This window comes from Myotis nattereri (genome assembly GCF_964212035.1).
Source record: "Myotis nattereri genome assembly, chromosome: 1".
Lineage (NCBI taxonomy): Eukaryota > Metazoa > Chordata > Mammalia > Chiroptera > Vespertilionidae > Myotis > Myotis nattereri.
The window spans coordinates 159,678,232-159,702,436 of record NC_138075.1 but is presented as its reverse complement, the minus strand read 5'-3'; the positions used below and the strand labels follow the sequence as shown (position 1 = coordinate 159,702,436).

At 46.9% G+C, this 24,205-nt stretch overlaps 1 protein-coding gene across 12 annotated transcripts in view; it reads right to left on the bottom strand.

Moving 5' to 3' along the window:
- The window catches only part of CELF2 (CUGBP Elav-like family member 2), a gene marked incomplete at its 5' end in the record, with an annotated part of 552,657 nt that overhangs the window by 63,269 nt on the left and 465,183 nt on the right, over positions 1-24,205 (bottom strand). For all 12 annotated transcript variants that reach the window (XM_081085288.1, XM_081085287.1, XM_081085286.1 and 9 more), the window contains 2 exons: positions 8,680-8,814; positions 16,957-17,005. In XM_081085288.1, coding sequence (XP_080941414.1) covers positions 8,680-8,814; positions 16,957-17,005 — 184 coding nt within the window. The remainder of the gene's footprint in view (positions 1-8,679; positions 8,815-16,956; positions 17,006-24,205) is intronic.

The following is a 24,205-nucleotide window of genomic DNA, read 5'->3' as shown; positions in this document are numbered from 1 at the left end:
AACAACAAGACAAAAGGGTTGGACGCTTGTTAAACCAACACGGTCTACGAGAACTGCCACAGGACGACACTGTTCTCAGTAGTACATAAAAATAAACAACTTCCCTCTTTGGTTTTATCGTACTTTGCTTTTTACGCACAGTGCTGACTTGCTAATCTGGCCAGAGTAGAAAGATCTGTTGATTGATTAGTTTACTTTTTAAAAATGGAGATGAGGAGAAGGAAGCCGGGTACTCTTTGTAACCGCAGGTTTGAAATTAGCAAGATCTAGTTAACATTTTCTAAAATAAAAAGTTGCTCTTTTACATTTTCTGGCTGGTTGATTATCTTTACTTAGGCACCCACACATTAGGGCTCTGGATTTCAAAATTTAGCATCGATTTTTGAGCAGCAAATAATAAAACCCTCACTCCAAGGGCAAATGAGCATACAATTCCAAGAACTCAAAAACGTCAGCAAATAAATATATGTAATCGCTTCAGGGTAGTTAAAAAGTGTATGTGTAGAAATATACATTAATGCTATTCAAATGCAGACCAATATACCAAATCCTGCACAAACCAGTACTTATTAATTACGAACAAAAACAAATGCTCTATCACTCTAAGGTTCAACAGTGCATATAAAGCAAACCTCTTAAATTCGCATTGGATTTTTTACTGGTATAGAATCTTCATGACTTTAGGAAGTTGTGACTTTCTGACATGTATCAGCAACCTGACCTACAATCTAACACTCACAAGACAATGTACATTTCTCTGGATGTCTCCTGTGAGGCCCATCGAACTTGCCATGGCTATCTTTTTCTCATTCTGAAAAATAACTAGAATCTATAGTGCCTGTCTCTGCTCCTTGTCAGTGTTGGCTAGCATGCAGGCCACCACTCCAACTACACGGCTCACTGCCCTTTGCACTAATAAAAACACTGCTTTTTGAAATTCACATTTTATTCGTCTTGCACCCTTGGGCTTTTAAGAGAAAAAGACTGTGAAATTAATGCAGATTCAGGCTGTTTTTATAATAAAACCACAACACGCTAAGATCTGAGCTAAAGCAACGCAGACTTGGCTCACTTATGATCTCTAATGACTATAAAAGTGCATTGATTTTAAGCTTGTTTAGCATTGCACAGTTTGAACTTAGGTATCAGAGAATAATTTAGTGTTCCACTCAATTTCCTCAAAACTTTATTATTATTACTACTTAAAAGATTTCCAAATGAAGCAGATCTAAACACTGAGAGGCTAAAGCCCGTTGTCATCTCAGAGTGAATCCAAGAAGGCGGAATTCAGGCATCGACAAGGCGATGGCTGCCCTGTTGCCAGCCAGCCAAAAAGAATGGCCTACGTCTAAACAGCCAGTGGACTGCTTGGTTTATGTAAACCCATTTGTGAGCCATAAACCATATTCCTTCTTTTGTTCTGCATGTGTACCTGGTGAGATTATCAAGTCAATACTGTACTAGCACCTTTTAATCAAACAGCAATGCCTGCCCATTAATCCCAAAGCACAACAACATCCAGTCATAAAATAAGTCAATGCATTTTTTTTTTTTGCATTATGCAGTAATTTTTAACACACAACATTCTCAGTGCATGGGAGATTCATCTCACATCCCCCTCCCAGTTCAGCGGGCCTTCTGAAGCCTGAGGGTAGCTCACTATGAATGCTGAGCTGTTCCATATCGTTCTCTATATCCACATGCTGCCTGTGCCTATCCTGGCTGCAGGTTCTGTCATCAATGAAGGCCATCTGGCAACCACTCTAAGGCACCTAGATGACGAGCGGAATAGTGTGTGAGGCAGGTGACAGCACCTGTACTGGCTTCCATATTGATACTCGGCTCTAAAATAACAGAGTCCCAAATTTACCATCCATTTCCAAGTCAAGTCTCTTCAAAAACATTGTCATTATTAATGGAGGAAATAACACAAACAGATTTTTCTTTTCCCATTTTTTTATCTTGAGAGTACAATGGAGGCAAAAGCAAATAATCTAATGGAGGCATATCTGAAGCCATGAGAATCCTGGACTAACTGCTTTGAACAGTCAAGAAGAACTGTGTCATTCACTTCATTTGCTCTTATTATCCAGGGACATGTGCCAAACTGACAGTTTCCAAACGGAGTTTAAGAATGCATAAAAAAAAAACACCATATAAAATGTCAACAAAAATCAATAAGGAATGCATTTAGTTTATGCAATAAGTTTATGCATTTACTACAATTTCGGAACAACCAGAACTTTTGTTAATAACTTAGTGAGAGAGATACGGTAATCAACAGGTCTAAAAAGAAAAGCATTAGCGACAGAACAATAAAATTATACCTCTATAAGCTCAACCCATTGCCCTTTCCTGTGAAATGTGCAATTAAAGCTCGGCTGGTGCTTCCAATTATATGATCCTCATCCCATCTGAAAAAAAGTGATCTGACAAATCTGATGACATCTTTAACCTTTTTATTCTACTGGCAGCGGTGCAGTAAGAGACAAGCTGTCTCCGTAGGGGCTCTGTCAAGTTTTGTCCTGTGCGCTGTGTCCCATTACTCAGGAGAGAAAATCACTGTGTCGTTTATAAAGTAAGAGCCTATGTTGAAATATTTCACTCTCTATGCTACTCTGGAGGACGTTAAGCAACTTCAGAACCAAATGTTTCATGGATTGGTAGCTTTTTAACGTTTGTAATTTCTCTAAAGCAGTAGGTTATGGTAGTGCTCTGGTTAGATTTCAATTTCCTTTTCACCACCGCGGAAAACTTTGCGGTGGCTATTTAGGATTAAGGCCTCAACTTGATGGCTTTTCACTAACCTCAGCTCCTACCATCAAGATTGGCTGCTGGCTCCTTCTACAAGTAAACTAGATGCCTTTCCATTGGACAGAAGTAACTTAGATCATAATTTCCCCCTACTAAATTATCTTCTACTACAAATGGCTTCTGGGTGCAAGGGGGTTGGTGGTGGTGGTGGTGGGGGGGGGGGGGCGGGGGTGTCACAAGATCCGGCCAGGACAATGGCTCTGGTCTTAAAGGGTTTACTCCTTAACTTCTCTAGACTGTTGGATGTGCTGTTTTAGCAGTCAATTCTCAGGCCATTGAGAAATGAAAGAGAAAGTAGATTGGAAAGAAAAGATACAGGTACCCAAACAATGAAGCTACATATTTTTTGGGGGGAGGGTGGGGTTAGATAAGACAGCCTGTATGTCACTGTCTTAAAGCCTCTAAATACATAACAGCAAAAGAAAAATTTGTGCCTGTGAATGCGGCCAATCTTGTAACTATTTATTGTCTCCATTTTCAGAAAGTCAGAGACTGCTGGTGGAAATGCAAGAAGTTGAATTTCTCTTATTTCAGTGAGGTTGCGTTCTTGCTAAAACAGATAAATGATTGACTGGGAAGGTTTCTCAAAGTAATTTCCTCCTACAGACAGGATAAGGAAAGCACGTGACCTGTCACAGAGGAGATTTTGGAACACATCTATTACACTTGTCATTTCAACTGAAAGGATATTTGAACTCAGGTGTTCTACCTCTTCTCTAGGCTGCAAGAGAATTTTTGGAGAACTAGATGAATTCTTGCTCTGTACATACAAAAAAAAAAAATTACAGGCACTTTTTAAAAGCACCTACAATGCCTGGGCTTTGAAAGAGATGCAGCAGCCTGCCTACATTTCAACAGAAAAAAACATAATTTAAAATAACGTGTGCAGCATGAAGATTTCAACCTATGGGAAACTTGTTTATAATAAATTCCCATCCAGTTGACAAAAGATCGTCATGCAGCCAATTTTCCTCGCTCTATCTTTTATAGCAGTGGCAGGGGTCACTAAAAACATGTTATCAGTAAAATAACATTGGAGCACAAAAATTAATACTCCAATGAATCATTCCCGATGTTGGGTCCACTTATTTAAAATTGGCATGAAGGGATCAGTCATTTACAGCACCTGAGGGTGACTGCAGACTAGGACTTAATTGGCAAAATCTCATCTCTGAGATGGGATTGGAAGATTGTATACAGAGCAAGATGATATGATATAGTTAATAATCCAGGGGCATCGGATCAAAGTCCCTACACTTCTGAATGTTTAGGTCAGGGGTCCTCAAACTACGGCCCGCGGGCCACATGCAAATACAAATATTGTATTTGTTCCCATTTTGTTTTTTTACTTCAAAATAAGATATGGGCAGTGTGCATAGGAATTTGTTCATAGTTTTTTTTTAAAACTATAGTCTGCCCTGTTTAAAAAGTTTGAGGACCCCTGGTTTAGGTACTATGTGGGCAAGACTAAAATGGTGTGATCAAACCCGAGTCCCTCTCTGTGTACATATCTTAAGAGCCAAAAGCCCTATCCTAACGTTCTGATCAGATATAACAAAAACAAATGAGGATTTAATGGTTGAGTCCAGTCTGTGCTCACCAACATCCCTGATAATATTGCCAATTCATTTGTCAGGGGTTTTGGCAGGAGAATGTTGGAACGCCTTAAACACAGCTGGAATATTCTTAAACAAGCAGAAAGTTACCTTAAATGGCAGTGGAGATTTGACTCTAGTTTTTTTGGGAAAAAACATGAAATAAATTCCTTCATTGTCTTTGAGTTACAAATGTTCAGTTGCAGAAAACCCTGTAGGTTGTACCCAAATAGTCTATTCTGACTGTGAGGTTACGGGGGTGAGAACAAACGTGTATTTTAGGAAATCAACACGCTAAGGTCACACTGTCACATAAGTGTACTGGCGCGAACGCCTCAGGCTTTGATTCTGAGAGCTCCGATCTCAGTTGACCTGCCAGGTGCGGGCTCCCTGCATGCTGTTTGCTCTCTCAGTGAAGGCTCCTGCAGCAGCCTGGGAGGTCCATCTGCCATCACAGAAGGAGGTGAGACCATGAAGGTGCTTGACAACAGCTCAAACCAAACTTGCCAAATTAGGAAAGATGGCAGAATGGGTTACCGCTCCCAAAGGGGAAACGCATGCTTAGATGTGGGCGCACTGCACTGGTTGAGCCCTGCTGTTTGCTGAGCGTCCTCAGCGTGCTCAGCACTGATGGGGCAGAGAAGAAATGACAGGAGCCACCTGAGGGGGAGCATCCGCAGCAGGGGCCAGGTGCGGTCTGTGCACAGTCACGGCAATTTCCTGGGGCTGGGGGTGGGGGAGTCTGTCCTGAAACATGACCGACTTGGGTGCTGGTGAGTAATGATGGGACTTTTAAAATAGTCTTTCTTGCCAATAGGCAGAACAGGCTTTTCTTTTTTTCCCCCTTATAGACAGCGGTGCTGAGAGTATAGTGGTGCTTGATGGGCACCAAGCTGTGCGTCCTGGCAGCCCACTAGCCTGGTTCAGTGGGGCGGGGGGGAGGGGTGGGGGCAGGCCGAGTCAACAAGCCTGGAGAAACCGGAGTGGAATTTAAACCACTGATGTGACAGAGAAGAAATGACATGAGACACGTGAGGGGGAGCATCATCATTCTTGTAGCTGAAAAGCAAAAAAAGAAAAATGAACCACCCAATAAACACTTTTTTAATTGACTAGTTTATACCCTGGCTTAGTTGTGAGCAGGCAGTTTTCAGAGCAGCCAAGCTTTCGTTTCACTTAATATTTATTTATTTTTGAAACAGCTGAGCCGGCAACAGGCACTGCGACCAGAAGTGCTGAGCGCCCTTTATCTGCGTTGCCACTAATGGGAGACACATTAATATTTGATTGAAAACTGCAATTATTTAATGAAAGCAGAATAGTAGCCTGGGAGAGAATTGTTCCTTTAACAAATACACTGATTCAGGAGTGGTCCCCTGTACCCAGGAGTCCCTGGGTCCTGCTAATTGAAAAATCTACCACTGTCTGCTTTTATATTTCAGAACAAATGGTTATAAATGAGTATTTTCTTCTTTGCCATAGGGAATGCTCATCAGTTCATCAGAAATTACTTTTCTGTTCAAAAAAAAGGAGGGTGCAGGAAGGAGGACTCCGCTGTTCACATGGAGCCAGCATTCACATAAACCAGTGATGAGGTCTTCCCCGACTTGTTTCAGAAGCAGGCCGCTGCTGGGTCTAGTGCCGGTTTAGGAAACAAATGGCCGATCAAACTGGCCAACTCTCGTCAGGTCCTGTGCACAGCTCTTTCCTATGTAAGTTCGGGCGGCTTTACAGTCTCATCGGCAGAAATAACTCACGGCTGCTCAGGGAGCTCTATTCCAGTGATGGCGAACCTTTTGAGCTCAGCATGTCAGCATCTTGAAAAACCCTAACTTAACTCTGGTGCCGTGTCGCATATAGAAATTTTTTGATATTTGCAACCATGGTAAAACAAAGACTTATATTTTTGATATTTATTTTAAACATTTAAATGCCATTTAACAAAGAAAAATCAACCAAAAAAATGAGTTTGCGTGTCACCTCTGACACGCGTGTCATAGGTTCGCCATCACTGCTCTAGACACTGCAGGCACCAAAGCCATTCCTGACTGTCCCCACTGGACATATGCAAAGTGAGCGGGGGGGTAGGGGGTGGTGGACAGGGGCTGTCATTGGATCAACAGGCCCAGCCCTACAGAGGGAGAGTGGGAGTCATGCCCTCCTAACTCATGGTCAAGGTCTCTACTAAACCAGGCGGATGGCATGCTTGTACTAAAAATCTCCCACAGTGCTCAACCAGGATGCATTATAAGATAAGCAGGGCAGGTATTGTGACTTCTGCCATTTACAAATGGGGAACTGAGGCAGAGAGGTGGGAAGATGAAATGACTGTAGGGACATTTCACATCAGGAGAAGTTCTGAGGTGGGCCCTGGGGGTCAGCGTCCTCAAGCCTCTGTGAATTCCACTGCGAGTAACTGAAGGGCCTGCCCTTCTGTTCTCAGTGCCAGAGGCACTGGTGCATGAACAAATACCATGAAAACACAGAAGAGCAACTGAGAATAGCAACAGGAGAGAATGGTGGTTCCAGTGATGAACGTGGCAGCAGAAAGGGATTGGAAAAATGTTATTGTGTGTTTCCTACACATTCTACCCTTTGTCTGCCACCCTGCCTTTTCCCTTGGAATTCTCTCTCCTGGCTTGTCTGCCTGAGTGGGCACATGTGTGGCCTAACTGCAGGAGAACCAGTGACCACATATGATCAGAAGCTCTCATGGTGTGAATCTGCCAGGGTGGCACGGAGGGCTAGGAAGGAAATCCTAGTGGCCTTCTGATGGGAGGCTGTACAGGAGCCAGAGGTTGTGCGGGTCACCAGCATGACGCACTGCTTTGGGTGCTGCTGGTTATGCCATAGGTGGAGAGCGACAGATGAGATGGAGGCACTGGGCCTGCCATTTAGGATAGCCCTCAATACCACTGTCTTGGTCAGTTTTTAGAGAACCACATCTCATCAGCGAGGGTTTTATAAGGAGAGTTTCAGAATTGCTGGAGCGTGCTTGTGATCTCTGTGCCTTCTCCCCCTCTATGTTTTTTAACCGCCTGCAGAATGCAGGGATGGCAAGCTCAAGGCTGATCCGCCGCCTCCTGGTTTTGCTCCAGGGCCCCTCCATTTGGGGACGTGGAGGTGGATGTGGGTGGAACACGTTTGTTCTCTGTGCCTGCCATTCTGACAGCTGACATCCTGACGCGCTATGTCTAAAAGGCAAAAGAACAAATGTGCTTCCGCACGTGGTGCTGACTTTAAGTCAACGAGGGAGACGGGGGAAGTTGGAGCTGTGATACTTGGCGCCAGCCTTTTCCTCCGCGTGCGGTCTGGGATGGCAGTGCTGCCCCAGAGCCAGAGACTGGGAAGGAAAAGACGGTTCTAATTAGCCCCCTGGAACTTGCACTGATAACTGCATTCACGGAATGAAATCCTTTCAGTGTTGCAGAAGTACGGATTTCTTAGGAGAAACGTATTCTATGTAGTTGCTTTCAGTGGGGCCTCGCTGGACTGTTCGGGGAAACTGCTACCAGGAGAATGTTAGCATTCAGCAGCAGCCCTTATGAGTGGTTTAAAAAGGCAGGGGGTGGCCTTGTCACAGGAGACGGCAAGCATGGAAAGAGAATAGTTATTTCCAGCTACTTTGTCTAACTGCCTGCAAAAATACCGGCTTCCCGGTGCTCGAGCCGCAGCTTTGCTTCCACTACGGTGACAGTCTTCTGGACGGAGTCACTTCCCTGTCACTAAATGGGCTCCCTGCGTCCAGGACTCCAGGATTCTTGACGTAAAACCCTGATGCCCCCGGAAGGGCCCAGCTCCTCTGAGCGCCTATCTGCCCTGCTCTCCGTGGCAGTGTGGGCCGTTTTCCTTGGTTTACAGCACAGTCAAGAGGCCCACACCCTCCACATTTCTTTTAGGCACAACCAGAAAGCCAGCAACTAAGGTGAGAACAATAAGTATTCCTGCTCCTCTCCCACATTTACACCCCCACCCCCAGGACCTACTTCAATTTGCGATTGAAAAGGCATGTGTAACAACAGGGCAGGCTGCCCGGCTTCCCATCTGACAGTGATAACCTGAGCTAATATGTTGGCACCAGGACCTTCCGACTTGAGAAATAAAATGTGACCATCTGAGCTACGGTGAAAAGTTCAGCTTGGATAACTGTACCACGCGGGATGTACCACGGGGTAACCCTGGCTGCGTGGGGAAGCTGCATCTGCCCTGACCGTGACACGGAGCTCCAATTAGCGCCTAAGGAACGAGACCTGCGCGACAGCACACTCACCTCGACTCAGCCCGTCGGGCCCCCGGAGGATCCGGCACTCTTCTATCTGGCCGAACGGAGAGAACATCACCCTGATATCATTCTCGTTACATTTCTTCGAAACCATTCCTATGAACAATTTTCTGTCTTCCACAGCTAGGAAGGAAAAATAATGCATGAGGCAAAGGCCCCTGGCCTCATTTTCCTTGTCATCAATGTTTCACGACCGCGTCGGACCGCGTGCCAGCCACGGGAGCCTGCGCTGGGGCCCAGGGCCGCCTCCGCGCCCCCACCCTGCCCTCCTCTCACCAATAAAGAGCTTCACAGGACACAGGACGCCAAGGAGTTCTTCCCCCCTTTTGGAAACTGATGGTCATGTGCTTACCAAACTGTGACAAGTTCCATGTAGCGGCTAAATATGACCATGCCACAGAGATATTTTTGGAGTCAATTTTTTTGAATGACAGGGAAAGAAAAAGGTCAGGAGAGGGAAAACTAAAGGAACAGATGTAGTGGAACAGTAAACAAAACCCTGAACAAAGCACTGGAGGGAAGACAACATCCCTTTTCGATTTCGTGTAGCTGGGTCCCCACAGATCCAGCGGAGGGTCGGCGATGAGACGCCTGCTTCTCTGGAAACCCAGCCAGTGACCTCTGCCCTGCGCCTGGGCCCCGCGGCCCTCACCAGGACAGCAGGCGTCTGTGTGCTTAAGGGAGAGGGAAAGGCGAACCCAGTGAAGAGAATGGGGCTGCAGCTACTTGAGAATTACGTCAGGATGGCCCTATCCTGACCCCATGCTCGGGGTGAAGCCCTGACCGGAAAAAAAAAAAAAAAAGAAAGAAAGAACAAGGAGGGAACAGTACTTTTCCTCCCACTTGGAGGCAGGGCTCTGATGAACAGGAATGCACTTTGGATGTCATGACAACAACATGCACATTTTAACCTTGGAACCTGATGGGGGAAAAGATGAGGGAAGGTTTGCCTCAGACAATCTGGGAGATTTTCCTCAAAATCTGCACGCCTGTGCTCAGGACGGCTGGCCCACACTGAGCCTCAAAGGTGACCTTATAGCTCAGGACAGGGCCGGGCGTCCTTTCTCAGGAGAGAGCAAGAGGCTGTCACCGAACCCTCAGGGGGAAGGCTTGCTGCTCCCATGTTCCTGCCCGTTCATCGTAGAATGAGAGGCAAGGGCCGTGGCTGCAGCAGCCCCTCAGAGCGGCCTGGCCTAGGGAAGGGCTCCCCAGACATCGCCACGCAGACACCTGTACGTGCTTCGTAATCTTTTACTTGTTTCTCTCATCCTTTTCCTGGAAAGTGTCTTTTTTTCACCCAACCCACAAGACTGTCCTCTAGACCAGGGGTGGGCAAACTTTTTGACTCGAGGGCCACAATGGGTGCTTAAACTGGACCGGAGGGCCGGAACAAAAGCATGGATGGAGTGTTTGTGTGAACTAATATAAATTCAAAGTAAACATCATTACATAAAAGGGTACGGTCTTTTTTTTTTTTTTTAGTTTTATTCATTTCAAACGGTCCAGATCCGGCCCGCGGGCCGTAGATTGCCCACGGCGGGTCTAGACCTTCTAGGCCAGTTACTTTTGGCGCCTCGGCCGCACTCCGCGGCCTCTGCCTCTGGCTGGGGACAGAGGAGCTGCGGGGGCAGCAGTGATGTGGCTCGAGGCGCCGACTCCGAGGCTGTCCAGTGGAGCTCGCAGGAAGGAAAGTTCTAGTGACGTCCCTGCAGTGGCTGGAGCACGTGTGGCTCCTGTGACTGAGGCGCTGGAGGTTAGTGTAATTCGCTGTTAGCTGATTTAAATGTGAAAAGCCATGTGTGACTACGCTCTCGGACAGCGCAGCTCCGAGGGGTCTAGGTGAGGCAGCTAGCCGCTCAGGTCACAGAACCCCAGGGTGGACGTGAGAGCCTGGAGAGGTGTGTTGTTTGGCTCTGAGAGAGATTCCGAGGCCTGGCCGGGGGGAGGGAGTTGCTTGGGTCATTCAGCAAGGAGGTGGTCTAACCCGGACCATGACCCAGTACCTTAGGGCAGCCCAGGCTTTTCTCCACGCCACTGTGTTGCCTGGCAGCCCAGAGGCGGCAGATGAGGCCTGAAGGGGAGAGCGAGGCTGGAATTAGGAACCTTGGGTCCCAAGTCCGGTTAGCCATTCAGATGCTGGAGAATGAGCCGACCTCTGCGGACATGTTTTGTCATCTATAAAACGAAGGCTTAAGCTCTATTCCTTTCCCTCTTCTCTTTCCTTTCTCTCCTCCTTAAATACTGGAGAGAAGTGGCCCAGCCACAAGGTTTGGCTGACTGAAGCACATGGGGTGGGGGCCCGCTGGAGCCCAGAGCCCCTCTGTGCAGCCTCTCCCACACTTGTGGTTGCTGCGAAGACCATGCAGAGGAGCTCCGGGCTCCAAGGAACACGGGTGAAACCACAATCCCACAGGACTTGTCCACTGTGAACTGTGCCCATGGTTTTTCAGAAAGGCCTGATGGAAGATGGACGTGAAGCTGGCTTTCCAGGTGCACGGCAGGGTCCAGCTAGGCTGGCAGTGGGAGGGGGACAACACGCTGCCCGGGCAGGGGCAGAACCCGGAGTAAGGAAGGCCTGCCTGTGGGGCCGAGGGAGCAAAGCAGCCTGGCTTCAGCACAACAGGTGCTCAGCGCATAAGGAAGGTAACAAAGGGCCCAAGGCTGCCATGGGCCCTGGGGGTCACTGCTGATCCTGGAGGGAGGCCAGTGAGGACCTGACTTATTGTATGTAGATAAAACATTTTTTCAGTTTATCTTTTCTCCCTGCAGAGTAAGTGAACTACTCATGACCTCCTGGGAACTGGTAAAAGCACAGGAAGTCGAGGGCAGCGTTGGCACAATGATCTGAGTGCTGGAAACATGGGGTACCTGAGAATGGAGCTTCCTTCCCATGGGGTGCTGTGAGCTCCAGCACCAGGACACCCTCCACTGTGAGGACATGATATTGTTGAGGCTGGAACGGGTGTGCAGGAACCCACTGATAGGGATAGCGGGAAGGGAATCACCTCTAGGGTCTTTCTTACCTTCCGTCCTCCCTCTCATCTCTGGGGCTCTGCCTGGGAGAGGCTGCGGCTGTTATCGTAACAATAAATTCCTGTTTTATTTTTTCTAATCCTAAAAACTCTGGTTTTAGTTCTTTTAGACAAAAGCAAATAACACATTCCCAGTCGGTCCTTGGTTTCACTGGTAAACCTATGATTATGGTATTTAACTAAAACAATTTGTAGATGTTGAGCTTCAGAGGGATACGATAATAAACAAACATGCAGCTCCTCAGTAAGCTAAAAATGATTTTTTTAAACTAAGATGAATATTAAAAGTGAAAACCATTTAAGAAATTCTGACTTCCTAGTTACCATGAAGGGTCGATTGAGACAGGCAGGGAGATGGGCGATAACTCTCACTTTTTTTTCAATTACACCTATTAGCTAAAAATAAAAAAATGAGAATCTATACCATCCATATCCTAGTCAAAATGTTAATCTGCATGTGTGTGTGTGTGTGTGTGTGTGCATACAGGGAGCTGGATGTTTGCAATCTTTTGCTAGTCAAGGTTGCTTTGTGGTTTTAACAGCTGAGCCATGTTTGCTTTGATGGCAAAATGGGGATAACTACACATACCCACCCTCCCTCTTCCTTGAGTTTCCCTGACTTTCCAGTGAAAATTTATTCATACAAATTCTTCCTGGGACTCCCACACTAAGGATCCCTCTAAACAGGTTTGTCAACATTTTAAATAAATATAATGATCTCCAATTCACTTAACTTTTCCATCAATGTTTGATGAACAGGCAGTAAGTATCTTACTTATTTTTTCAATCCACAAGAATGCTGATTGTTTAAATAAACCAACCATGTTCACAGTATTCTGCTAAGTGCTTTAGGGAAATTAAAAAAAAAAAAGAAGAAGAAAGAAAAGAAAGAAAAGAGAGGGTCTTTGTCCTCTTGGGAAAAAGCCTGTTTTCCTTTAGGATTACCAGCAGGGGAATGAGGGGAAAGACCCATGCCCACAGTGCTGCACAGACGGGTTACCGCCGTCAGTAACAACAATGGCAGGCCTGGAAGGGTCTCCAGACCAGGGACCACTCCAAGTTTTCCTTCCACAGTTTAAATAAGAAAGGGTTAATAGGATAAGTGGGAACTTTTTTAAGTCCCAGGAAGAGGAACTTAAATTTTAAAGCAATTCCTAATTGTAAGCCTGTGCTTACACCCTGGTATACAACCTGTCAAAGTCACACCTGGATTTGGGGTGGCCTGAATTAATTAACAACTTTTCAATGTGTTAGTACTAACATATGGCATTTAATTACTGCCTCCAAATCTGTGCGTTTCTCCACTTTGAATTTCAGAATTATTTCTTCATCTTCTAGTCAATCAGAAACGGGCCGGATGGGAACGCCCCGTATAACTATGTGTTTTGGAGCCTTATTGGTCTTTACCCTCCCGGGCAATATTTGGTTATCTTGAACCCTGAGAGCTCTGAACTGGGCACACGGACACCCTGGGGATTTTGGAGGCTTTGGGAAAAGAGACAGGGGTCTTGAATGGCATTTCTGGATTTGAGGCTTCAAGGACCCCTACAAGTTGTGCGGGAGGAGAGTGAAAGCGGGATGGATTTATGCTCTGGCCACAGTCAAGGGCAAGCCTCTCACCCAGGAGCATGACGCAAGAGTGTGCACCAGCCTCGGCCACCAGGGCCCCAAGCACAGAACCAGAGCCAGCTCTATGCTTTTCCTATCACTCACGGCTAGATCTAGCAACTGCATTTAATTTTCAATACTGCACTGCTGGTATCTTTTCCTGTATAGTGATGAAGGATTAAAAGGTGGAAAACAGGCCCTCCAATGATAACACGAAATTGAAGAGAGTAACTATGTTTTTGCTGGCATATGCTGGTCCCTGAAAGCCACACCTCCTCCAATGCCCTTCCCCCACCATCACTGGACTATGTGCAATGGAGAAAGAACAAAAAAAGTTGGGTTCTATTGAAATTTGGGTACTGATTCAGGCTGAATCATTTTATTGCTAATGCACTGCATGTGTGCGGGGAAGATACCTTGCATAGAAGCATGAAGGCAGGAGCAAAATGAGTGAGTTGGCATCAACGTGGTAGAGGCTGCAGCTTAAATCAGAGCCAATGAAAAGGACAGACTAGAGGAAGCCAGGGAGATTTCGGGAGCCTGGTCAGTAAAATACGGATGTGCAGGGCAGATCAGAGAGCAGTCCAACATTTCTGAGCTCACCACAGAGGTTCCCTTGGTCAGAATCTCTGCATGGATGAAGGCTGAGAAGAGTGATTGCTTTTCTGGAATTCATGTATCCATCACTAATTAATCTATGATGAGCAGCCTGTCTTGCTCAGAAAATACAAAGTTTTAGAAATCAGAACATCCTGCTAATGAAGACAGTAACTGTCTAACTGTGATGAGCCCTTTGTGCTATCCATAAATGTCAGCAAACTCAATAAAAGTGCAATTAGAGTTCGTCAGACTTCTTTCACAACTACTGGAGCTATTTGGAGCATCTGAGCCAAAGCAATCTTGGTGCTCTCTGAGCTTTGGAAACTATGCTTACCTGTCAAAGCTGCCATGTGAAATCAGAAAAGGCTTGCAGCTCTTTTCACTTGCTTTGGGAAAGTATACATTCCCCCCGACTCCTCCACCAGGTCCAAGGAGAACCTGGAACCCTGTTCACGTCTATGCAAGGTGGGCTCCACGGGAGCCTCCGAAAAGAAGAGCACTTGAAAAGCAGATTTTGGTCCACTTATACTTTGACTTTTTTTTTTATTGGAAACTCAGGAAATGAAGGCCAATCTACAAAGCAAAGGGAGCACTGATCTAACAAGAAGATTTTGGGGGGCTCCTTTGTGTGTACAGGTCTATGCTTGATATGAACAGCCACGGCTGGAAGCACCAGCTTCAGCGAGCTGGACTCACATAGGTAACAGCACTGCAAGTATTTACCATGTGCCAGGTTTTATGCTCAGTCTTCGTAGATGGTGACTTATGTACCCCTCAGACACCCTCGTGAGGCAAGTGCTACCAGGGGAATTCCAACTACCCATCACCGCAGCCCCGTTACAGCTGGACACAGGAGGCCAGGGGCGGTTGCAGAACATGACCAAGGATGCAGCTAACAAGTGCAGGGTCAGGGGTCAAGTCCAGGCTCCTCAAACTGGTTTTTAACTGCTACTCTAGGATGCTCCCTGAAAAATGGCCTTATTTTTAGGTATTCTCTCATCTTAGTAAAACAATGCCCAGCCCTGCTTGGTTTTTGAGATCATGGCAGCTTTATTCTGTTGCTGTGGCTAACATTACCCTCAGTATGCAGAGTAGACAGTGGACAGCAAGGGCAATGGGCCATTCTGAGACCCCCTGCAGCTGTTCTATGGCAGTCTGGGGTTGTGCCCTGGGACATCCGAAAATGCAAAAGAAGAAATCCCTTCGTGGCTCAATTATTTGGGTATTTCAGGTCAAATGTTTCCTGCTCAGGTCTCTAATTGATCACGTCTTTATAACTATGACCTGAGGTTCAGAAATAAGATGATCCCTTTTCCATAGACTTTCATTCCCTGGCCCCTGTATGGACACAGTTTACAGAGTGATAGGGCCAGAGGACAGGGAGCATCTCTTTGGGCCAGAACTCTAAGAGGACCTTCACTATCAGAATTCATCCCATGAATGCAAGATTCCTCTCTCCCACAGAAAGCAGAACAGACTGTAAATGTGCACTCTGGAGCAGAGGGTTCTGGGAACTGGCATGGGCGCACAGCCTTCAGCATGGGTGGACATGCCCAGTGCAGAACCCTTTAGGGCCAGGGACAAATCTGGATAGCAACAGTCAATATGTATAGAGGTGCTCCATCCTTTACAAAGCAATGTGACAAACACCTTGTCCAGGTCTGAAAAAAAAGGACAACCTATGTGAGGCAGTTGCCATCATTCTTATTTTATGGATGAGGGCATTCAAGTTCAGTCTTTGAGTGACTAGCAGAGATCAGTAGACTGAATGTAAGTTCCATGAGGTCAGGGCAGGCTTCTGCAGATGGTTCTTTTTAAAATTCATTCTTGCCAGCCCAGCCAGTACTGTGCTTGGCACACAGTACATAATCAGAACGCACTGTCTAATAAAGGAATGAAGGGACTTGACCGAGATCCCACAACAAAGCAGTGGCGGGTTTGAGACCCTCCGACACTAAGTGCGTGTTGGTGATGAAGTAGAGGAGGACATAGGGAGGTAACCCTCCGAGAAGGTGTGGCTGAGGAGAAGATCGTGGGCAAAGCGCTGAGGTCTGCTGCCCGCCACACAAACCAGGTGCTAGCAGCCCACAATCCATGGGATTCTCCTCAAAACTTTCTAGCCTGTGAAGAAGCCAGAAAATGGGATGCACTGCACTTAGCAAATAATACCTTGTAGAGAGACTTAGAGCCCAATCATAATTTACATTTGCAGATATGCAGATCTCTGAGTGCATGGCTTCTGCCCTGATTACTAATGAATGAGGTGCAGAACTGCCTGCAGAAGGGAGCATGCCGTTCGTGTCAGTCTTGTGGGACGGGCAAGCTCTGAGGTCGAAGAAGGTAGAAGAGTCCTTTAACATACATTTCAGTAAATTCAAAGAACAAAACAGGGACAAAAGGCTGGTGTCGGTGGAAGCAAAAGCCGGAGAGAGAGAAACGTGGCTATCAGCTCTCTCGTGTCTCGGACAGTCAAGTCTCAATGATTCCGTGGACCTCATCAAATGCATATTTTTGCACCACGTGCATGTTTATTTAATCAGCAGACTGAATTCTGAATGAATTTGGATGCAAATGCATTGGAACAATTTAGAGAGTAGTGCAGTAAGTCAGCCTCCAGGCCACAGAAGAATAAATGGAAGAGAGAAAAGAGGTAGCATGGTTCTTCGTGAGCCTCCCTTTCCCGCTCACCTTCTCTGCACAGTGTAAGGTCATTCCTCCCCATCAGGTGTCCTGTGTTGCTCTGTAGGAGCAGATAAACAAGAGCCAGAGGCCACAGGGTCACCACCCAGAGCAAGCCCACACAGAGGGACACGAAAAACCATTTCTGGTAACATCTTCAGGGACCTTTACACATCAGAGGTAAATGAGGCAAGAGAGTGAAGCTCAAGTTTCCCCAGAGGAGCCAACTACAGGGCCAGTTTCCGGAGCAGTTGTCTCCACCTTGCTGAGGCCGGCCCCTCCCTCCCCCAGCGGAGGCCCTACTTACAGACACAGACATTAGATGAGACAGTTGGTCACCACCTACCGTTTGACTTCTCACTATCCGCAGGTTTCATCTGAATGGGATGATGCATCTAAAATACAAAAGTGAGAAGGTAAAGGCAGATTGAACAACTGTGTAACAACAGTCTCAGAAAGCCCACACTATTAAACTTGAACACTGACATTGTGATAGGACACATTCATAATAACAAGACCTCTCCCAGGTAAAAGTAGCCGAATCCAAATGCCAGCCTGTGTCTTGTGTTCAGGAATGGAACCTGTTCAAGTCATGTGGACACAGTTTAGAAAAGCATGGGCTCTGCAGTCAGACTTGAGTTCGAAACCTGGTTCTGCCACTCAACATGCATTTTCTCCTGTATCTCAGCAGTGATTCTGGTCCTGCCATTTATGATAGCTATGTGATCTTGGACAAGTATCTTTATTTCTCTGAGACGTAGTTTCCCCATCTGTGAAATGGAGATACCCCTGGCACAGTAGGGCTGTGGGAATTAAATGAGAAATGCAAGTAATGTGTGTAATTGACAGGGCATAGGATGTGCTGGGGAAAAAAGCGCGCTATTATTATTTTGTGTTATTTCAAATTTAAATGCAGATCGTGTTTCTTCTGGCCATTCTGTCTGCTGCATGGATTAATCTGAGGTCTCAGAGTCAACAGAATTGAAGGTCTAGCAGTTGACTGATTTAGGTGCCATCATATAATTTTTTATTAAACACCAACTGTGGGATCAAGTGGAAGGAAGGAGGGGGGAAGAGCGGGGAAGAAGGAGGGAGGCACGGGCCTTGGGGCCATGTCTGCTCAGTACATATGTGGGAACAGAAAGAACCCGAGATGAACTGGGTGCCCTCCGGCCCTTTACCCAATGCCCATCACACCACTGTGCATGATCCGCAGAGTTTACGCCAAGCGCAGAATGCCGTCACCATTTCCAATTAAAATAAATTCCTCAGACTACTTTCAAAGGTCCTCTTGCTTCATATTTCATCCTACCCCAAGGACCATGGGAGCCACAGGGTAGATGGAATCACTGGCGTTGCAAATGCTTTTATTATAATGGGTCCCATTCTCTCTGAACCTTTAATTTCCCCAGTGGACTTCCATCACTTGCAAGCCACAGCTCGGGTTTTATCTAATTTAAATGAAAGGGGAATGGTACTTGGCTCTGGCACTTAAATGATGGGAAATTATTATCAGGCAGTCAGGACCATGTGCAGCTAATGCCTGCCAGGGTCTTCCAAACACAAGAGGCAGAGGAGAGAGGGAGAACCGCCAGGGGATGAGAGGCTAAGTAATTCAGAGCTGCTTTGTTTATGCTAAAAGGCAAGATGCTCTTATGCACAGAACACAGGCCTTGAGATGTGGGGTCTATGCATATTCCCACTACATTCATTAATCTATTCAATTTGTAGAAGAGTCTGGAATGAGAATGAAATGTTTAAAGGTAAACAGATCAGAATTTTCCAAAAGGACTAGAATATACACCTAAAAAGCAGGCAGAAGTAAACTATGGAAATTCCTGATGAAGGCTAAGGAATGTGGCCTCCATCCTACAGGTACGAATGGAGAGACTGGCCCAACCTCAGTGCTGGGGGAAGATGGGCTGAGTTTCTTCCCACAGGCCTTATTCACTCGTTCAGCAAGTGTGTGTGAGGAACCCACTGTGTCCCTGGATCGAGGCTAAGAAGTGAGGAATGAAGGCCAAGGGGAGAAGTTTAGATGCTCCGGGTGCTCCCTGTGTGGCTGGGGAGACTGACACGTAAGCAGCCCTGAGCAACACGGGAAGAACTATGGCAGACTTAGGAGCGAGGTGTGCGGGAGCCCAAGGGAGCAGGTGCTGGTGGGGAGGGAGGGCTCCTCAGCAAAGTGGTGTCCGATCTGTGTCCTAAAGGCCAAATTGGACTTGTCAGCACAAGAGGGACAAAGGAAAAGCCCATGTACAGACACAGTGATAAGAGAGAGCACAATTGCTCATAGCAAGTCACCCAAAATGAGTGGGGAGGGGCACAGAAGTGGCTGCACAGGGAGTGGGCATCCAGCTCTCAGAGGACCTTGTGTACTAAGAAACTGAAATGTTGTCTAAAAGTCAATGTCAGGCATAGAAGACTTAAGCAGCCAAGGCAACAAGATCAAATTTGAGTTCTAGAAAAGGCCTTTTTGGCTACATGTAGTGGAGGACAGATTATAGAAGGGAGACACAGCAGGCAGGGAGAACAAAGAGGCTACTGCAAACATCTGTATGAAACTGATGAAGGTCCAACCTTCAGGGGAAACTGGATGGATGGAGGGAAGAGGGGGAGAGAGAACCCCAGGCCTGGACAACCAGATAGACTGTGGGATTATCACCCAAATAAAGGAAACACAAGGAATTGTTTGGGGGGGAGACTGATGAGCATAGGGCTGCATGGGGCACACTGGATGTGACTGGGATGAGAGAGAAGTTGGGGATGTGTGTTTCAAGCTGTGCAACTGCTCTGGGAGGTGGCAGCGGAGGCCACAGGCATGGGTGACGCTGCCCACAGAGGGAACGTGAAGTGAAGAGAGCCAAGAGCCAGGTGCGAAATCACGGGGTCTGAGAGCAACAGACCATGGGGCAGTGGGAGAAGTAGGAGCAGGAACAACTCACAGGAGCCAGTGGGAAGAGTTTTAAGAACAAGGTGGCGCTGCTAAATGCTATGATGAAAACGCCCAAGTGTCCTTTTGGATTTGACAATAAAAGGAAATTAATGTAGGGAAGTAATCAAAAGATGTTTCTGTGGGGGGTGGGGTGGGGAGGGTGGGCAGAATGTGAGCTTGCAGAGAGTCGGGGGGTAGTAGGGAAGGTAAGAGTGGATATGATAAATATAGACTTCTATTTCAGGAACAGCAGCTACAAAGGGGGAGATACAGGAAGCCTGATGGAGGATGGGGTGGAGTCTTAACTTTCCAGGTAGCAAAGACTTGTGCAGGTTAATGTGCTGACTCAGGTGAGACCCACAGGTTAAAGAGAGGAAAGAGGAGATAAGTATGCCTACAATTTGTATGGGGCACAAAATGAAGTGACTAGGACTCCTGCCCTCAGGGAACTGACAATCCATCGTGGTAGTTGATATTCACATAAAGAAGAAAAATGGGGGCCAATGTCAGAGTGCCGAAAGCACTCAATCTGTGAAGAGCATGGAGGGCTGGAGGAGGAAAGACGGGAGCTGTAGTTCTGAGGACAGAATCATTCTACTCTCAAGCTGTAAAGGGCCCTGACAATCATTTAGTCTAATGCTCTCAATTTATAGGTCTGAGGGGACTGAGCAACTTCACTAAGGACACGCAGCTGGTTAAGACTGGGATGGGATCAGAAATCAAGCTCCCTGCTCTTACCCAATGCTGATCCCCCCATCACACTGCTTCTCCACAGAACGCCCCACAGGGGAGTTGGACACATGAGCCCACGATGAAGAACTGCAGGCCGCACTCCCTGAAGGCGCCAGACACTCATTTGAAGGCGCCTGCAAAATCCCCTAATGAAAATAATCTTCCCCCCACTAAACTCCCCAAACTCTTTATCTCTGCAGCTTTACGACCAGTATTATACTGAGACTTGACTCTTGGTTTCCTTGCGGCTGCTGAGAGAATTAGCTCAGTCTGTGACCTGAGACTACCCAGAAGGCTCAGGAACACAGTAGTGGTGGTATAGTCACGCGCACACACGAAGTTTTGGTCAACAGATCACATAAACTAGAGTCGTCCTGTAAGATTGTAATGGAGCTGAACAACTCATTGCTTTGTGACCTCGTAGCCATCAGAACATCTTAGTGTAATGCATTCCTCGCATGTTTGTGGTGATGCTGATGTAAACAAACCTACTGCGCTGCTGGTCTGATAAAAGTATCGCACATACAACTATGTGCAGCATACTACTTGATCATGACAATAAATGACTAATGTTACTGGTTACTGTACTATACTTTTTGCTATCATGTTAGAGCAAGCATGTCAAACTCAAAGGCTAACATGGGTCAAATAAACGAGGCATGTGGAGCGCGGGCTGTGAGTTTGACATGCTTGTGTTAGAGTGTTCTCTTTCTACTTATTAAAAATGTTTGCTGTAACACTGTATGCCCTGCTATGCTGGCAGCAGCCTCATACATATCCTGTGTACTGTCTCTCTTGATTGCATCATTCGGTCTTGTGCTTGATTGAATCTCATGCTGTCTTGTACTGTAACACGTTGTATAGGCTGGTAGCCTAGAAGCGATAGGCTATACCATATAGTAGTCTGGGGGTGTGGTAGGCTATATCATCCAGATTTGTCTATGATGTTTACACAACCATGAAACTGCCTAATGATGCATTTCTCAGATCGTATCCCTGTTGTTAAGGAACAATGATGATGACAAAGCAGCTACTGCCACTGAGGACTTGAACTTTGTTTTGGTCTTTCCTAGGCCAAGAGGGGGTGAAAGTCAACTTCACAGATATTGCAACTGTCAGACCCTGGTGAATTCTGAGTGGGCAGTCACCATACTTCAGGTATGTTCTTAGATAATATATGTAAAACACCATGACCTTCTTGGAGAGAGGTGTTCAATCAGTTCTGTATTAAGAATGGCTCATTATCATGAACAGTTCATGTGAGTTATAAATTTCTGATCAGATACAGGATGTAAATGTCAAGGAAGACAAAAAAATGGTTTGGAGGAGTCCTTCTCATAATGTTTCACTTCCTCAAAATCCCATGACTCCTAAAACTGTTGGGAGATTTACTGAATGGAGTACAGAAGTTATTGTAAAGGATCAGGCATTCTAGTTTCAAGTTTCTAGTTATAACAGAGGGACCTTTCCCTAAACAGGAAATGGTTTCAAAGATTTGATCTGGTGTGACACCACGACTACTCATCCATTCCCTTATTTCTGCTTTTACCAGACACGCTTAGCTGCTGGGAATACAGCGGAAGAGAGTTTTCCTAACTGAGCCTGTCATGTAGTGGTAGAGAGAGATATGACAGCCATCATCCCTAGGTGATGAGTGTTGTGCTAAGACCTACAGCGTGGGAACCCAGTGGAGAGATGCCCAACACAGATGAAGGAAGGGCAAGCTGGAGAAGGTGTCTCAGCTGAAGCAATGTTTGAGTTCAATCTTGAAGGAACCCTAATGCTAACCAGCACATTAGTGAAGGGCACTTCAGGAAAAGAACAGCATATTTGAAGGTACAGTGTAAGAGAAATAGGTAGTATTGTCATTAAAGAACTAGAGGCCCTTCGCGCACTGGTGGGGGCCCTCGGCGTGGCCTGTGGGGATCGGGCAGAAACCGGCAGTTCAACGCCGCCTGCTGCTCTTCCTGCTGCTCCCGCTTATCCTGCTTATCCGGTCCCGCTGCATCTGCCGCGGGCTCATACCCAGTCAGTCTGATCGGGAGAGGCTTGCGCCGCCATCGCAGTGTCACTTGCCAGGTGCCCATTGGTCAACTGAGTGGCACTCCCCACTGTGGGAGCGCACTGACCACCAGGGGGCAGCTCCTGTGTTGAGTGTCTGCCCCCTGGTGGTCAGTGTGCATCATAGAAAGTGGTTGTCAGGTCATTTGGTCACTGAGGCATGTGTGTGTATGTGTGTGTGTGTGTGTGTGTGTGTGTGTGTGTATATATATATATATATATATATATATATATATATATGATGATAGGACATCTTAACCAACAGAAGAAGCAATAAAATCTCTAAAGATCATGCACCAAATTCAAAATACTCAAAGCACAACAAGACTAAGAGTGAGCGATGTATTCATGGGTAGAAATATTTCAAGTGTACAAAGACAACAATGCAAGTTTACTCAACCTGAATTAAGACTGCCACAGGAGCCATGGTTGGCAGCCAGTGGCCACATCCTCACTGCATTCCTCAACAACTAAAGACAAAAGCCTTGGTGTCAGAACTGCTGCTTCTCAGCACTGCTGCTGCAGCTACTAGGGACGCTGGCCTGATCTGCGGCCAGGGCTGATGGAGCGGAGGCTGGCGCTCCATTCTGTGCTCTGCACTTAGGGGCCCAGTTGACAGCAGCAGACCAGAGGATGGGCCAGAGAACTTGACAGTCACTCTTCCAATCTCCTAACGTCTCACCTGCAGTAAGGGAATTCAGCGTCAGGAGGGAGCCTAGTTCTCTGGGGGGTGGGGGTCCCTCCTCCTTCTGCCTAGAGCAAGTGAACACATGATCTTCAAGAACTTTGGCAAGGAGTCTCCTAAGAGATATGCGTGAATTAAACTGAGGCTGTGTCTCCATGGCCATGCAGAGTTGGCTGTGGCTGGAAAACTCCTGCACCGATGGAGCACAGTGAGACACAGGAGGGCGCGGGCTGTCGTAACCCATGCTCCCTGTGGGCAGAGTGCTTGTTCCAGGGAGATCCCAAGATTAACTGTTTTGGAAATAGGTCCTCGTTTATGGCAATGAATTTGACTTAGCATATTTCATCAAGTTTACATTTGTATAAAGAAAGCCTTCAAAATCCATTCCCTTGAATATTTCTTTGACTGCATATGAATTTCCTTTTCATTTTATCGCAGAACAACATTTTGTCTCAAGTTACACATTAAGGTACTGGTTAGCATCTTGTTCCCTATTTAACCCCGTCTGATTAAGAACCAGTGAAGTCTAATGAAAAGGGAAATTTTAAGAGCTCCCTCCCTCCTTCCCTCCTAGTGGGGAGGGGAGGGGCCAAGCATGCTCCTCGGAAATGGTAGTTGAATTTCAGTCTGGGAACGAAGCACTGCGCCATGTGCATAGTAAGGTGGGGCCTCTGGGGAAGGGCTGTGGTGCCATGGCTCGCGAAGGGCTCGCTTCGGGTCTGACTGGGCTCTCAGTGAGCTGCGGCTGGCTGAGGACAGGGACTGCATCTCACTGTCCCCTCTGTGCCGACGCCAAGCACGGTGTTGACGACCACAGACGCAGGCCTGTGACTGTCCCAGCGAGGATGCTGTCTGTGGGTGCTGGGGACACACCCCACTTCCTGAGACATGCGTGGCATTCAGTCCGCCCTTCTGTCCCCCTGCCTCATCCCCTCTCCCCTTCCCCCTCCCCCAACACACACACACAGAGGGCCCCAGATCTGGTTTCCCTGGCTCTGGTCTGCAGGTCTCTGATAGGACTGAAGCTCCTCACTCCTGACTGCAGTGACTTCCCATTCGAAGCCAAGAGCCAGCTGCGGCCCAAGGAAATGAAAATGAGGCTACATCTGCACAGCAAAGCCATCCCCCAAGTCTGTGGGGGTGACATCACATAGAGGGGCTGACTGTAAGCCCAGCAGCAGC